We start from the raw sequence: 15,080 nt of genomic DNA on the forward strand, positions 1-15,080 counted from the left end.
AAGAGCTTTGCGGCGACACGTTTAACATGTCCGCACGCCCAAGGGTGTGTCGTTCGACGACCGCGTGAAACACATCAGCACGCCTCCCACATCGAGTCTGGTGGTTGATATTTAAGATAGACGACAGACTGTTCTTATTTTCTCTTCCCCTAACCCAACGATCTGTCGTTCAATGTCCGGTTCCAATCTTCAGTTTTTGTCTTGTTTCCCTTCTAAAGCGAGCTCTGGTTTTCTGTTTTCCCACTCAGCACTCCAACTCCCATTCAAAATTTCTCTTTCTGACTGTCCAATTTCACGCTCATAAGACTCTCAAATCATGAAAATCAATTAGGTAAAGGAAAAAAATCGAAAAAGCATGAGTGGAAACGAGTTTCGATTCTTCTTGTCCTGCGATATCAATCTTCCTGTGACCTTTCGTGTTGAGAGATTAGAAGGATCGTTGCCTTCTACCAAATCTCCCAATTCAGGTCTGCCTTTCACTTTCCATATTCTATTTGAATGATTTCCTTTTTTTTGTTCAATATATAAAGCAAATCTGTTCTCTTAATTGAGCCAATTTCTCGTTATTTCACTTTGATTATATTGGAGGAATCGATCCCGCAGCAGAGGAGAGAAGAGCGGAGCTGTTCGTGGAGTGTGCACTATACATTGATGGCGCACCGTTTGGCCTCCCTATGAGAACAAGGTAAATACATAGGTTAAACTAATTGCCTCTTCTCTCTCTTGTTCTTTTTATCCACTTCATTTTCAAGTTTTGACAATTGTTTTGTAATTCTTACTAGACTGGAGTCTACTGGACCCTCATATTGCTGGAATGAGCTGATTACACTAAGTACAAAGTACCGAGACTTAACTGCGCACTCACAGCTTGCTGTAACAGTAAGTCTGCAGTTTATTTGCTCAAGTTCTTCTACTTTTTTTGGTATATATTAAAGTAATTTATGTGATATGCAAGCGTGTGATTGCGTAGTAGAATATGCATGTGAGGGTGGCTCGGGGTTTATGGTGTGGATGTGTAGTGAGTTGAGAGTCCTTTGTTTGTGGTGCATCTAGAGATTTCTACTTTATGAAAACCCCACAAAGAGCTGGAGCAAAAATTTTCTTCAATATGTGCTTAAGAGTTTGAAGTTCATGTATCTATGTATAAGCTTTGTTTTGGTAAACACTATGTTTATGTATTTGATTGAGATGATCTAGTTGTGATTAGACTTCCACTAAAGCAAAATAACTAACATGTCACTCGTGGTTTTTATATTGTTCACAGTAGTCTCTTGAACTTTATTGTTCTGCTAAGTGCTTTGCCTTCAGTTGATTTGCAATTTGGAAATTATATTAGGTGTTCATGGCAGACATTTCCTTTCTGGTGTGAAAGGTCAGGTCTTTCTTCACTCGTCTGACATATTTAGTATTTTAGCTCTGATGGACTGTCAATCTACTTGGAAATTTAGGTATGGGATGTTTCACGTGGGAAAGATGAGGGATTGATTGGTGGGGCTACTATTCTTCTGTTCAACAGTAAGATGCAACTCAAAACAGGCAAGCAAAAGCTTAGGCTTTGGCCAGGAAAAGAAGCTGACGGATCATTTCCAACAACTACTCCCGGAAAGGTTACTTATATTAGCTATTCTTTCAACAAAGATTTGTGATAATTTTGGTTATATTTTTTTATCCGGATACTGTATTGTTAGGTCCCTAGGCATGAGCGTGGGGAGTTGGAGCGCTTAGAAAAGCTTGTGAATAAATATGAGAGGGGCCAGATTCAATGCATTGATTGGCTTGACCGTCTTACGTTCAAAGCTATGGAGAAAACCAAGGGACGTGAGAGCTCTAGAAATGGAAATGCTCACTTATACTTGGTTGTTGACTTTTGCAGTTTTGAACATAGAGTTGTTTTTCAGGTACTTGCCATTTACAATCATCAGATTATTGTATTTTACAATATCTTGGTTTGAATATGCCTGTCATATCGGTGATCAGTGCCTAATTGTGCATGCCAATATCATAAACTGGTTTGAAGTTTGTTTCTTGTCATGGTGCTCATGCAAGCATGCTGTTGAATTTAATCTTGTAATGCTGCATGTTGGAAGGAATATTGGATGTCATTATAACTTTTGTTTTTTCTCTTTTGTGTTCAATTAACATGTAGGAGTCAGGAGCAAATTTCTTATTACCATCTCCCATAGCTTCAACAAATGAACTTGTTATTGTCTGGGATCCAGAACTAGGAAAGATAAATCCATCTGAGCACAAGCAATTAAAGTTGGCAAGGAGTCTAACACGTGGTATCATTGACAGGGATCTGAAACCAAGCTCCAACGAGCGAAAGTAAGCTTAAAAATCCTGTCTTGATGATCCAAATAATTTCCTGTAAACTCTAGTAAGAATCATTTGAAGTTTATTATACTTTTGTGTTCGGTTTCTTTTGTTTGTGTGTATTATGTATCTCCCTTACACATTGAAAAGGTATGTATCCCATAATTTGGTGCTTCATCATTAGTTATTTGGACATGGATACAGTTAACTGAAATTTTACTTGGATTCTCTTTGAGGTTGTATGCAATGTAATTGCTCTGTTTTATCATTGTTTAAATCTTATATAGCTCAGACTCTTAAATGTTCTCTTCATCTTAATTGTTATCATGGATTGATTTGGTAATGTGTGCTATAATTTCTCTGCAATGTTGCTGACATTAATTATTTGTGGCTGAATTTCCTGAGTTGGAGGTATTTCATTTTACCTATTTGTTGTTTATAAGGTCGATACAGAGAATTCTAAAATACCCACCAACAAGGACTTTGAATGGAGATGAGAGACAGCTCCTCTGGAAATTTCGTTTCTCATTGATGTCTGAGAAGAGAGCTCTTACAAAGTTTCTTCGATGTGTTGAATGGAGTGACATTCAGGTCAGCGTTATTTTATCCTTTGTTTTGTTATTCCTTATAATTTGATTTACAAGTGAGCTAGTTGAAACATTGGTCTATCTTTCTGTTTCTTCTTTAATTTCTTTTCCGTTTCCATTTTATCTTGTGGAAAAATTTTAGATATTGACTCCATAAAATCATGTAGGTTTGGGAGTTTCGATATCTTATGTTAGCTATTGATTCAGTAGTTGTTTTAGATTAATCAATCATATCATCATTGTTTTATCTTAATAAGCAAGTTCATTTTGTTAGTGAACACGATATAGACTACTTCTCTGAAGATTTTTATTCTGGTTGATGCATTTGCAGGAAGCAAAACAGGCACTTGAAATGATGGGTAGGTGGGAGATGATTGATGTCTCTGATGCATTGGAGCTTCTGTCACCTGTTTTTGAAAGTGAAGAGGTAGGTGTGCTTAAGATTAGCTTCATTCCTTTTCCACATCCTCCCTTACCACATTCAAAGAGATATTGTCAGTGGGTTGTCCTTGTAGAAGGCCTTTGAACTGGGTGTCTTGAAGAAGTTTCATTGGGGATGATATTTCAAAATTGTCTCAAAATTTCCCTTACTGGACTTCAAATAGGGGCACCATAATTGGATCACGGCCTTTCAAACATGGAAAATGAGTCAAAATGTTTTCTAAAAGAATATATATATATATGTGTGTGTGTGTGAAAAAAGATTTCACTTCCCTCATCATCGTAGTGTGTAAAGGCTCTGTGGGCACATAACATCCTGTACATAATTTCGTTAAAAGTATAGGTAGCTTTGTATGTATGTTATACACATACTCATGAGTCCTGACACAATGGTGACTGATTGATTGGAATTCTGCTTCATAGGTTCGTGCATATGCTGTCAGTGTTCTTGAAAGAGCTGATGATGAAGAATTGCAATGTTACTTACTTCAACTGGTGCAAGCTCTTCGGTTTGAGCGCTCTGATAAATCTCGCCTTTCTCAATTCCTTGTCCAACGCTGTATGTCTAATATAATATGTAACTGTGTTGGCTTGCTTGCAAATGTGCATTTGTGTGCACATATGCATGTAACTGTATGCATGGCGCAGTCATTTTGTTTGCCATAACTGAGATTGTTCTTGGTTTTTGACAGCATTAAACAACATCGAGTTGGCTAGCTTTCTCCGTTGGTATGTTGCTGTGGAATTTTATGATCCCGCATATGCCAAACGTTTTTATTGTACCCACGAGATCTTGGAGGAGAGTATGAAGAAGGTGTGTGAATTCTTAAGATGTTCATTAGCTGTTTCTGCAATTTGTTTTCACAAAAAAACCAGTGTCACTATTTTATAGGAGATTATTGCCAGTTCTTTTCCTCTCCGTTTAAGCGTATCAGGTGCAGCTTTATGATAACTTTTGGGCTTGAAATTTATTTTTAGTCTATATTACTAAGATCTCAATTCTTCCATGTTTCAGCAGTAGCATTATTCCATGAAAGCTCCTGAGAATGATAAATATGGCATTGTTTCCATCAAAGACTATGATAATAGTTAAATATGCTAATTACATTTTTTCTGTACAAATTGTGGAATATGCCTGCATATTCCTCATGTAACATAAAATAGAAGTAACAGAATGACATTCTCTACCAATTATAGAATTACGTAAAGGTTGGCATTTGAAACAAAGCCAGAACAGCAGCTAATAGTTAAACCTGCAATTCCTTTTGAAATTGGCAAAAAAGTACTACTTTGGCTGCATAGAAAATGCAATTTTGTAGATGAGATGAAGCCAAATGAGATGTCAAGTGGTGCTAGCATATTATAGTTATGGCATATTGCGCAATTAAAATGTGAATCTTAGGATGATTATATAATTTGGATGTGCAATTGCTTCTGTCTGTTCAATAATTATATCAGGTTCATCACAGTTATCAGGTGGTCCAAATGGAGAAGAAGATGGATTGAAGTTGTGGCAAAGTTTGGTCCGTCAGACAGAATTGACAGCCCAATTGTGCTCTATAATGAGAGATGTAAGAAATGTGAGAGGCAATACTCAGAAAAAAATTGAAAAGCTTCGACAACTTCTCTCTGGTCTTCTCAGTGAGCTTACATATTTTGAAGAGGTATGTGTTGAATTATAACTTACTTTTTCATTGATTACACTGTTAATCGCTTCTACAGCCTTCTTGACTTTTCATTATAGTAGTTGTGAATTACAGATGGCTGCTAAAAAGTTTGTTTATTGTGTTGAAGTAATTTTTTGGTCTGTTACAATTCCAGCCAATACGATCACCACTTGCTCCTGGTATCCTCATCTCTGGGATTGTACCATCAGAGTCATCAATATTCAAAAGCGCACTGCATCCACTTCGTCTGACTTTTCGAACACAATGTGGTGGAACTTGCAAAGTCATATTTAAGAAGGGTGATGATATTCGGCAAGACCAATTGGTAAATGCTTAAGTAGAATTGGTATTCTTACCTACTTTCTTTCTCCCTCTTTTAGACATACACAAAAGCGCACACACGCATATGAACTGATATGTGCTTGAGAGGAGTGTTGGGAGGCCTTGGTATTTCTTATATACTTATATATGTGGTCTTGTAGATTGTTCAAATGGTATCTCTAATGGATCGACTGCTTAAGTTGGAAAACCTTGATCTGCACTTAACTCCATATAAAGTGCTTGCTACCGGACAAGACGAAGGCATGCTCGAATTCATACCATCACGATCATTGGCTCAGGTATGTTATCCTTTGAAAGATGATTCTTTCATGGAGAATCCAGTCACTGCTTGCAATTACTTTTTTTATTCAAAATAATTCTACTATGCTAAGGTGGAGCTATAGCATAGTAAAATTGGAGGACATGTATACTAGCTGTTCTCTTAATATTTTTCTTTCCTTTTCATCTTGTCATGCCTTAAAAATGCTCAAAAACTTTTAGAAATTCATTGTACAATAGTTTCCATTTTTTTGGAGAAGCAATGAAAGCAAAGAATTATTCCTAAGTTAATTGCATTTTTCAAAGGTTAGTTGAAATGTTAGAGTTCAGTGCACTGAACTTCTGCATAAAATATTTTTTGATAGACTGCAACCTTTAAGTTTAGCATTTTGCTTTTCAAATGACTGCCTCATTGCCTAGCAAAGAAAATTGCTCGTCTATTATCACAAAGGATGCGAAACTTTTGAAAGATAATATTGAACTACATAACCCTCAATTTGGTCTCATAAAAATTAGGAGGGAAACAAAGGACAGGAAAAGGACCTTAGTATATCTCAAGACGCCTTGGAAACAGATCCATCAAAATTAATGTTCTTTATTCCTTTCCTTGTGCTACTTGAGAATCAAAAGCTCTTAAATTATTTACATTTAATGTTCATTGCGCATGTTTCCCAAAGTGGATTTGTGAAAAATGGCCATGCATGTACTGTTTAAGAAATTGATCTGCAACATGTTTATTTACACACCATGTATTCACCAAAATAAAAAGATTTACAATGTGTTACTAAGATGTGTTTCTGAAATCCAGATTCTCTCTGAGCATCGCAGCATTATAAGCTATTTGCAGAAGTTTCATCCTGATGACCATGGACCATTTGGTATTACAGCCACTTGTCTCGAAACATTTATAAAAAGCTGTGCTGGCTACTCTGTCATCACATACATACTGGGCATTGGAGACAGGTAATTATTTAGTCATGTACATGAAAGTGTTTAAATATGCATCTTGTCAACTAGATAGGAACTTTTAACTTTATCTCATTTTGTAGTGAGGCTGTAAGAAAGAGTGGGGTTGGGGACAGCAAATATGTAATTCTTTAAAATTGCAAACCTTGATATTGAGTTGTCTTGGGGTATTGAGTAGGAACTGAATCTTATTAACATCTCTGTGATGCAAGATGTAATTCCTTTTTGAGGAGTATAAACATATTTTGTGGATTGCTTGCATGACATTTAAATCGGAACCAACAAAAAAAAAAAAAAAAAAAAAAAAAAAGAAGAGACAGCGATGCTTCCTCACAATGTACTACAGGAAAATATTATTTGTCATCCCCCTCCCTCTGAAGTTCACTTGCCTTTGGTTATAGAATGTGGACTGCTGTCTTTAACTGCCAGGAAATCCCCAAAAGATATATATATAGAGAGAGAGGGAGACGAAAGGTTGCCCTTTTGTTCTGTATCATTGATGTTCAATGTGTTATTTGATTTGCCAATGGGTGGTCAGATTTCTATTATTTCTATGACTTTCTGTTGCTGCTATCACAATTTTGTAGAATTTTAATTGTCAATATTCTAAAATTGCAACTTCATCTCTCTGCTAGGATTTTAAATTTTACTTCCCAGGGTTATTGATGCTTTCAAGTGGAAATGAAATTTTTAAGACACCAATCTTTTTGGTATGCAGGCACCTTGATAACCTTCTCCTTAGGGAGGATGGGCGCCTTTTCCATGTTGATTTTGGTTTTATTCTTGGCCGAGATCCTAAGCCCTTCCCACCACCAATGAAGCTCTGCAAGGAAATGGTCGAGGCTATGGGTGGTGCAGAAAGGTCTTCTTCCTTTTCTTTTTCACCTTTTTTTCTATGTCCATGTGCTTCTGTTTTGTGTGCAGCCTGCTATATAAGTAGATTTATGACACATGACTCAGTACCTCATTACATGTGGTGGTGGAAATCTGAGAATACAAAGTACAAGATGTTTGATTACCCTTTCCTACTTTTTTCTGCAGCCAATACTATACCAGGTTCAAATCATATTGTTGTGAGGCATACAACATCCTCCGAAAATCTAGTAACCTAATTTTGAATCTTTTCCATCTGATGGCTGGTTCCAATATTCCTGACATAGCGTCTGATCCTGAAAAGAGCATTCTGAAGGTACCTTCCTTTGCATTCACGATCTAGGTAATGAGCCTATATCGTCTTTATCTTTCTTCTTATGATTGAAGCTCTGATGATGCTTGCAGCTTCAAGAGAAGTTCCGGTTGGATTTGGATGATGAGGCAGCCATACACTTTTTCCAGGATCTTATTAATGAGAGCGTTAGTGCTTTGTTCCCACAAATGGTTGAGACCATTCATCGCTGGGCTCAGTACTGGCGCTAACCCCAAAAGTAATTTAGGTTTTAGCCATGCTTTTGTAAATAGCTAGGTAATATTTTGGTTCTGCATCCTTTTGCATTCCTTTCTCCTGAATTGCTTGAATGCTTTCTTCATTTTTAAACACTCGACTCTTCTCTTGCAAACAATAATGTTCTAAGGGCAATAGAATCATGAACTGTACCTATGATATTCCATGCTTTTCTCCTTTTGTAATTTGACGTGCTTGTCTTATTTGCAGGCAGTGTCTAGAAAAGACAAAACCAGAATGCAGATCTTCAGTGGTGTTCATACACTTTTATTCATGTAAATGATATATTAGAAAGAAAATCCAAGTTCATTGACTACAGTTTCTTCTGCTACAGCGACTTGGTATACATTTATCCTGGTGTTTATATTGCCTGAATTTCTTTAACCGTTATTTATATCGGTCCATTTTTCCAACTCAAACCATTTTCATATGAAGCATCTTGGTGTACATACTGAAATAGATGGTTAGGTGCTTTTTTGTCTAATACAAATTATTATGTTTCTATATTGGCAAAGTCTTCATTTCACGGAAGTGTTACATGACAGAAAGACAAATAGTTTTAATTGGTGAATTTAACAGAGCTGTGTTTGATTACAATCAGTGTCACTTCAAATAATAGTCAGATTTCAGAATTATTTTGCTTCTATTTTGTTCATATTAGATCTTTAAGGATGATTTTTTTTTTTTTTTTTTTTTTTTTTTTAATAATGACCTTTTTCATTTTCTCATTTTTCAGACTGGAAGTCACTTTCATGGATGAGAGACGCCTAACCAAATGGAGTTTGCTCAAGGAGTCAAGTTGGAGGGAGAGGGAACCAAAGCTGGTAGCAGTTGTATATATAAAATTAAGTTGTACAAGCGAAAAAGAAACAATAAAATTAGATGCGTATTTATTCACTGATTCTGTATTTGTAGGTAGCCTAGAAATAGGATTTCGTTTCATGGGTGTCTTTCAGCTCTTTTTTAAGATAATGTCTTTACCAAATTCAAAATCCTTAAGATTTGAATGATTATAGAAAATCATTTCTGAGATCTAGATTTGCGGTGTTTTAAAAATTGAACTGTTCTTCTAATGGATTACCCATGTATTTTGACATTGCAAAATTATTAATTTTATTATTATCAAATAAAAGAATAATTTGATAATATTTAAATCTGAAATTTTTTTATCAACCCGTTAATTAGTTTGGTTGGTTCTTGAAGCTTGAGCCTTAAGCACCAAATTTACAGAGTGGCCGTAATCTTAATTTTCTTTGTTTGGCATTTGCGATTTAGAAAACAAAAACAGAGATAGAATTTAAAAAACCGCCTCTTGTATTCAAATCGAGGTGAACCAATGAGGAAATTTTCATCTTTCTAGAAATTTTTCATCAGGTTTTCAAATGTGACTTTGAATTCGGAATTTGAATATTCTCTTTATTTTTTTCAACCAACTAGTTTAATTTAGTCACTTAGTTACATTCACATTTTTGGTTGACGTGGCACTGCGCTATTGTTGCAATCCCTCACCTCTGAGGTATAGTCCCGTTATTACCCCTACAAGACCGAAAAGCAACTGATCCATTGAATCAATAGCAAGTACTAATCAATAATTTTATAAAATATGAAGGGCATTTCCGTTAATTCAAAATCAAAAATCAAAATTTCCGTTGCCTTTATAACTTTCTCCTATTTCCAATTCTCACTTCATTGTCTTTCGCGTCGGTGTTAAGCTTCGTTTCTCATATTCGCTCGCTAGCTTTGTTTTTCTCTTACAGATCCATTTTCGAATCCTTCTCCAGAGAGGTAATTTCTACTGTTTACGATCGATCTCTGCCAATTCTATTCGTTTCAATAAGTTCTCTATAAATATTTTCGACATTTTCAGTTCATTTTTTTATGTTATTTAGGGTTCGGTAGTTTTTGCACTATTGAATTTTGGTACGCTTGTTTCATATCTCATCTGATCTGAGGATCTGATGTTGAGATTTCCTTTAGATCCGTCGTGTGATTACAAAATGGAATTGGAACCTTAAAATGGAGATTTGGTGTTTTGTTTTCTCTTGTCATGAGTTGATGTTGTTGTACTTGGTTCAAAATTTTAGTGTTTGCTCTCTAGGTTCATTTGATCTGTTGTTTCTTTTTCTTAATTTTTATTTGGTAGCTTAATTTTATGGCTGATATATATGTTTTGCAGCGTAAGGATCGACGGTTGAGAAGCGGAAATGGGGTTGACATTCACGAAGCTTTTCAGCCGGCTTTTTGCTAAGAAGGAAATGCGAATTCTGATGGTGGGTCTTGATGCTGCTGGTAAGACTACAATCCTCTACAAGCTCAAGCTTGGAGAGATCGTCACCACAATTCCCACTATTGGTGAGTGCTTTCTGCTGAACTCTTGCTATGTTTTCTGCAATCTTTGAGCTGGTCTTATGGAGTATATTGAAAGTACATTGCTTTGTGGGAGTTTGTTGGATAAGTAGAAGCAATTTAATTCTTTATTTTTTTATTCTTATTCCTTTGTTTTTTTCTTATACTTGTGCTCTCTTTAAGTCACCATCATAGCTGGTTATATTGCCTTTTAACTATGTTGCACGGAAATGGGAACGCAATGCCCACCTAGGAGTTTTCATGCATCATAGCCTTTTAATCTAGAATTCCTATCTCGAGGGATTTATATGGGGATTTATAGCCCTCTCATTTGGAAAATCCAATCTTTGAAAATGTGGATTAATGAAGAAAACAAATCTCAGCAAACTTTGGAAATGCAATCTGGAGGATATGGTGGCTACAGTTTTGTGATAAACTCCAATGTCCTGTTCATATCTGCCTATAGTACATAAATTCAATTGCTTTATTTTTTTGATGGTCTTGTTTCTCAAGTTTATCTTCTGATGCCTGGCAATCCCTTGGAAAATTTTGCACGTTCAATTTGTGATTGAACAGATACTCTTTTCTGCAGGATTTAATGTTGAAACTGTGGAATACAAAAACATCAGCTTCACCGTGTGGGATGTTGGTGGTCAGGACAAGGTATGAGATGTTGACATATGTATTTCAATCTATTTGATAGAAATGAAGCTTTCTCATTTTTGACCATCTCAATTAGATAGCACCATTTCCTTACGATGGTTTAAAATGAATGTTGCAGATTCGTCCGTTGTGGAGGCACTACTTCCAAAACACTCAAGGTCTCATTTTTGTGGTGGACAGCAATGACAGAGACCGTATTGTTGAGGCCAGGGATGAGTTGCATAGGATGTTGAATGAGGTATGCCATTTCGTTGGAGCTGCCAACCTATATGTTTAAGTTACTGATTGGTTTCATGTTCATGTCGCCAACCTATTATCACTTACCTTCAATGGAATTGAGATCTAAAGTGATAGTAGGCCAAATCATTTCATAGCAAAGTACAAAAATATTAAACAGTCATGAAAGTTTCCCTAATGAAATTCAATATGTGAACAATATTGAGATGTGATGGTATTGAAAAGCTTGTGTTTCAGATTGTGATATTGATATTGAGTGGCTAAATAGTGTCTTGCTAATAATGGTCACATGAATAAACGCATTCCTGCATTTTAGAGGCACGTCGCTGATAGTTTATATTGTTAGTATCATTGAATATGTCCAGCATATACTTCCTTTCTTTGAATAATTTGATTGCTGGTGGTGGAATGTAGCCATCCATTACTGTTTGCAGCTATTGATGTTGATGAGACATCCAAAGAGTCAGTGGATTGTGTAGCACAATTATGTGATGAAGCTGTTATCTTATTTGTTGGAATATGTTATAATTATGTGGCAACTTTTTTTTCCCCAATCATGATATGTACAATTATGTGGAAATCCATTAGCATTTGCTTGTGGGAATCTGGTTCTTAAAAAAAAATTGATGGTGGAAACATCTGTTGGTGGTGGTATTGGCCACAACCTTGCTCCATGTAAGAGTTGATGAGATTTTTTTGCACTCATTGAAAATTGGCTGAAGTTCTTGCTCTTTTTCATTTCTTTCCTGCAAATGTTTTACCCAAACTACTTCCCATGATGCCATGTTTGACAAATCAATCCAAGGCATTGAAAGCTCATTTTATTGATTCTGTAATGGTTGATGGTTTCAGGATGAGTTGCGAGATGCTGTGTTGCTTGTATTTGCTAATAAGCAGGATCTTCCCAATGCAATGAATGCTGCTGAAATCACTGACAAGCTTGGGCTACACTCTCTCCGCCAGCGTCACTGGTAAACTTTCTGTTTGTCTCCTTTTACTATTGATTATCAATTTTGTCCTCCCTAAGCTTTCTCGTGTGCCTACCCTGTTCTAATTTTATTGATGGGTCAAAATATGATTGTGATCTTTTTCAGGTACATCCAGAGCACCTGTGCAACCTCTGGTGAGGGGCTCTATGAGGGCTTGGACTGGCTCTCCAATAATATTGCTAACAGGGTAAGATGGATACCTTTCTCTCTGTTGAACTTAAACTTGTATGGGTTTAGATAAATATGTTCAAACTTTTAGTTGTTTGTTTTGGTAATGTAAACTAAACTGTCAATAGTTAGTCAAACTTCGTGAATTTCTGGTTTCAGAATATATGCATTTCCTTCTTCCATGCAACTGCCATTGTTTATTGTTTGTTTAAATAAATAACATTGAGTTTATCTTATCGAGTAATGTCATCTTTTTCTTCTTTCAAGTCCCTAATCGTACTTGTGTACCTTTCCCCGCAGGCATAGTCAAACAATGAGACATTTTGTGGATTGGCAATTCTGGATGCAGGGTGAATATTATCTAGTGTTTTTCTTTTTCTTTTTGAGAGAACTGGATTGTGTTTAAGTCTCTTTTACCTTTGGGAATGATCCTTCCATCTAGGACCATTTTATGGTTATAATGTAATAGAATATGGGTTGGAAATACTATTGAGCAGTTTTCTGCATTTGGTTGAAACGCTTCTATTTGTAATTGAAATGCATTTTGTGCTCCATTCCTTTTTGTATTACATTTCTACCTCGTCTGTGACTCTTCAGCAAGCAATGTTATCGCACAGTAATCCTATTATATGTTCTAGAGTAACAATGTTTAAAGGATTCATATGAAGGCCTGTGGTGTGATTATCTATCTTGTATATTAGTCTTTGGCAATCAAATAACCGGCGAATGTGCCAGGAATGGTTGTGGTTCCTCGGCCATTATATTCTCCAAGAGGCTGGAACCGCTCGATTTTGTTCGGGGTGGGTTTTGGAATGTTGATTTCAAATTGAAAGAGACTGGCCTTTATGTATTGTAATGTAAGGTGGCAGGTTGATTTGGTGTGCGGAATGTAACGTCTGATATAATGGCTGGCTGTGGCCGTGGTGTGAAGTTCTGGAGGAAAATAACCAGCGAATCATGCAAGCGACAGGTTGAACGTTTTTTATCATAACGAGGACTTTAATGAAGTATTTGCGCGGTCCTGATTTGAACAGCTCCTTTAATCACAGAAAATTGGGGAGAGTTCCTTAGTGGAGGAGACTATTGTACTTGTCGAAAATTGCCAATCAACTGGGAACCACATTTGAATTATATGGAAGAGCACCCTCAACTCAACAATACGATAAATAAGTTTCTTGGTCCCCTTTGACATAATTAAATAAGAAATTGCTTCTAAAATATCCACACGTAAAAACAAAATTTGTCTTTATATCGTTATTGGTTGGACTCAAAAAGATCTAATGATCAAATTTACCCCAATCCTTCAATCTTTTTTTAAGTTCATTTATTCTAATTTGACAATTTATCTGCAATTATACCCCGTAACCAAGATTAACTTTTTTAAAGAAAAAAATTAATGGCTTTTGTATATGAGAAGAAAGCAAATCAAAGTAGAAAATTTACTTTGGATATTAACCATTAAAGCAGAGAGAGCAATATTCCTATTTCTCAATAAAGTTGAGTTTCTACTTCAACTTTAACTTTTTGCGCATTGCTATTCCAAATTTCCTGTTTCGAAAGTTAGGCATATTATGTATCATGTTACCATGTAATGAAGTTTCTGATGGTGCAATACTTTTAGCTTCTATGGTCACGCATCGCCACTGGTTAGTTTCCAATAGAAATGGAATTAGAACTAGCTCGAATTTCTTAATCAGTTAAAATTTATTTACGACGGTCAATTTAATGAATCGTACCAGAATCCACCATTCAAAACTCTATTAAATTTATTTGGTGGGATACATTATAACAATGATTACATATTATAATACGAACAAGTTTTACATATATATATATATATATACATAATGCTCATGTCATAAGTGATGTTGCTTTCTTTGAATATTTTCTTTGTTGTTTTCACATTAGAAACTTGATAGGCATATTTGGAAAAAAAAAAAATTATCCATTTAAATAGATATCCAATTAAATTATATTTTATATGCAGCATTAGTGATAGGGTTGATCAGAATTTAAATTTTCTAAAATGTGTTGGGCCTCAGGTACCACTTGACTCAGTTCTGATACCACTTATTGGGCATCAGCTCTGTTAATAGTTGTTGGGCACTCACAAAGAATTAAGAGAAAATTGACGCAGCGGAAAAATAGAAATGGGACACACAGAAATTTACGTGGTTCATCCTCAACTGTTTAGGGTTACGTCCATGGGACAAACTTCGAATAATTCTTCCACTATTAAAAATAGTAGGTATACAAGGAGAGTAATACAAAAATAGTGGCACTCAAAGTGTTTTCCAAAAAACATCCCATAATAATTTCCTCATTATTTTTCCCTCCCTAGTTTTAGGAAGATTCCTAAACCTAGATATCTCTCTACATTTTTTTTCTTTCTGCTGTGTATTGCTTGAGGCTTCACTACCTCTATTTATAGGAGAGGTTACGAGAGAGCCGTGTATAACTCATTCACGGCTCTCCATTTTTGTAAAAAAATTGCATGTCAATTTTTACTTTCCTTTTTCTTCTTCCGCGACTTTCTTTGACTGCCAAATTGTTTTTTTCTTTTCAAATGTATGTGGGTCCCACATGTCGGAAGGATCCCACAACAAAATGTCGACTCTTAAATCAAATTAAACATTAATTATCTCATTATCCACTTTTGATT

The 15,080-nt window shown here is 35.7% G+C and overlaps 2 protein-coding genes across 5 annotated transcripts; both read left to right on the plus strand.

Moving 5' to 3' along the window:
* The first annotated feature begins 52 nt into the window (after positions 1 to 52).
* Positions 53 to 9,051, plus strand: VPS34 (vacuolar protein sorting 34). Of its 3 annotated transcripts, none has more exons than XM_012230010.4 (19): positions 53 to 467; positions 589 to 685; positions 783 to 879; positions 1,449 to 1,607; positions 1,689 to 1,898; positions 2,147 to 2,325; positions 2,757 to 2,904; positions 3,232 to 3,327; positions 3,765 to 3,900; positions 4,034 to 4,155; positions 4,811 to 5,005; positions 5,163 to 5,333; positions 5,491 to 5,628; positions 6,417 to 6,571; positions 7,293 to 7,436; positions 7,616 to 7,763; positions 7,853 to 8,036; positions 8,226 to 8,356; positions 8,752 to 9,051. In XM_012230010.4, exons 1-17 carry the CDS (start codon positions 356 to 358, stop codon positions 7,988 to 7,990), a joined length of 2,445 nt encoding a protein of 814 aa, XP_012085400.1. In that variant the 5' UTR covers positions 53 to 355; the 3' UTR covers positions 7,991 to 8,036; positions 8,226 to 8,356; positions 8,752 to 9,051. The 3 variants fall into 3 exon arrangements, with proteins under 3 accessions (XP_012085400.1, XP_012085402.1, XP_012085401.1); XM_012230012.4 differs by having other exon boundaries at positions 607 to 685; XM_012230011.4 differs by having other exon boundaries at positions 54 to 467; positions 604 to 685.
* Positions 9,052 to 9,639: 588 nt separating this feature from the next.
* On the plus strand, positions 9,640 to 12,972 carry LOC105644607 (ADP-ribosylation factor 2). Of its 2 annotated transcripts, XM_012230009.3 has the most exons (7): positions 9,641 to 9,800; positions 10,192 to 10,367; positions 10,954 to 11,024; positions 11,143 to 11,262; positions 12,114 to 12,232; positions 12,356 to 12,437; positions 12,719 to 12,972. In XM_012230009.3, the coding sequence occupies exons 2-7, from the start codon at positions 10,220 to 10,222 to the stop codon at positions 12,722 to 12,724; spliced, it is 546 nt and encodes a 181-aa protein (XP_012085399.1). In that variant the 5' UTR covers positions 9,641 to 9,800; positions 10,192 to 10,219; the 3' UTR covers positions 12,725 to 12,972. The 2 variants fall into 2 exon arrangements, with proteins under 2 accessions (XP_089575257.1, XP_012085399.1); XM_089719131.1 differs by lacking the exons at positions 12,356 to 12,437; positions 12,719 to 12,972 and having other exon boundaries at positions 9,640 to 9,800; positions 12,114 to 12,236.
* Positions 12,973 to 15,080: the final 2,108 nt, after the last annotated feature.

The sequence above is a fragment of the Jatropha curcas genome, chromosome 3, assembly GCF_041381405.1.
Source record: "Jatropha curcas cultivar XTBG-Jc1 chromosome 3, XTBG_Jcur_1.0, whole genome shotgun sequence".
In the NCBI taxonomy this organism is placed as follows: Eukaryota; Viridiplantae; Streptophyta; class Magnoliopsida; order Malpighiales; family Euphorbiaceae; genus Jatropha; species Jatropha curcas.

Coding starts and splice junctions, on each gene's coding strand:
- LOC105644607 (XM_012230009.3), top strand. CDS start 10,220: ATGGGGTTGACATTCACGAAGCTTTTCAGCCGGCTTTTTGCTAAGAAG. Junction 11,025..11,142: donor ATGTTGGTGGTCAGGACAAG/GTATGAGATGTT, acceptor TGAATGTTGCAG/ATTCGTCCGTTGTGGAGGCA. Junction 12,233..12,355: donor TCTCTCCGCCAGCGTCACTG/GTAAACTTTCTG, acceptor GATCTTTTTCAG/GTACATCCAGAGCACCTGTG.
- VPS34 (XM_012230010.4), top strand. CDS start 356: ATGAGTGGAAACGAGTTTCGATTCTTCTTGTCCTGCGATATCAATCTT. Junction 2,905..3,231: donor TTGAATGGAGTGACATTCAG/GTCAGCGTTATT, acceptor ATGCATTTGCAG/GAAGCAAAACAGGCACTTGA. Junction 7,437..7,615: donor GCTATGGGTGGTGCAGAAAG/GTCTTCTTCCTT, acceptor TTTTTTCTGCAG/CCAATACTATACCAGGTTCA.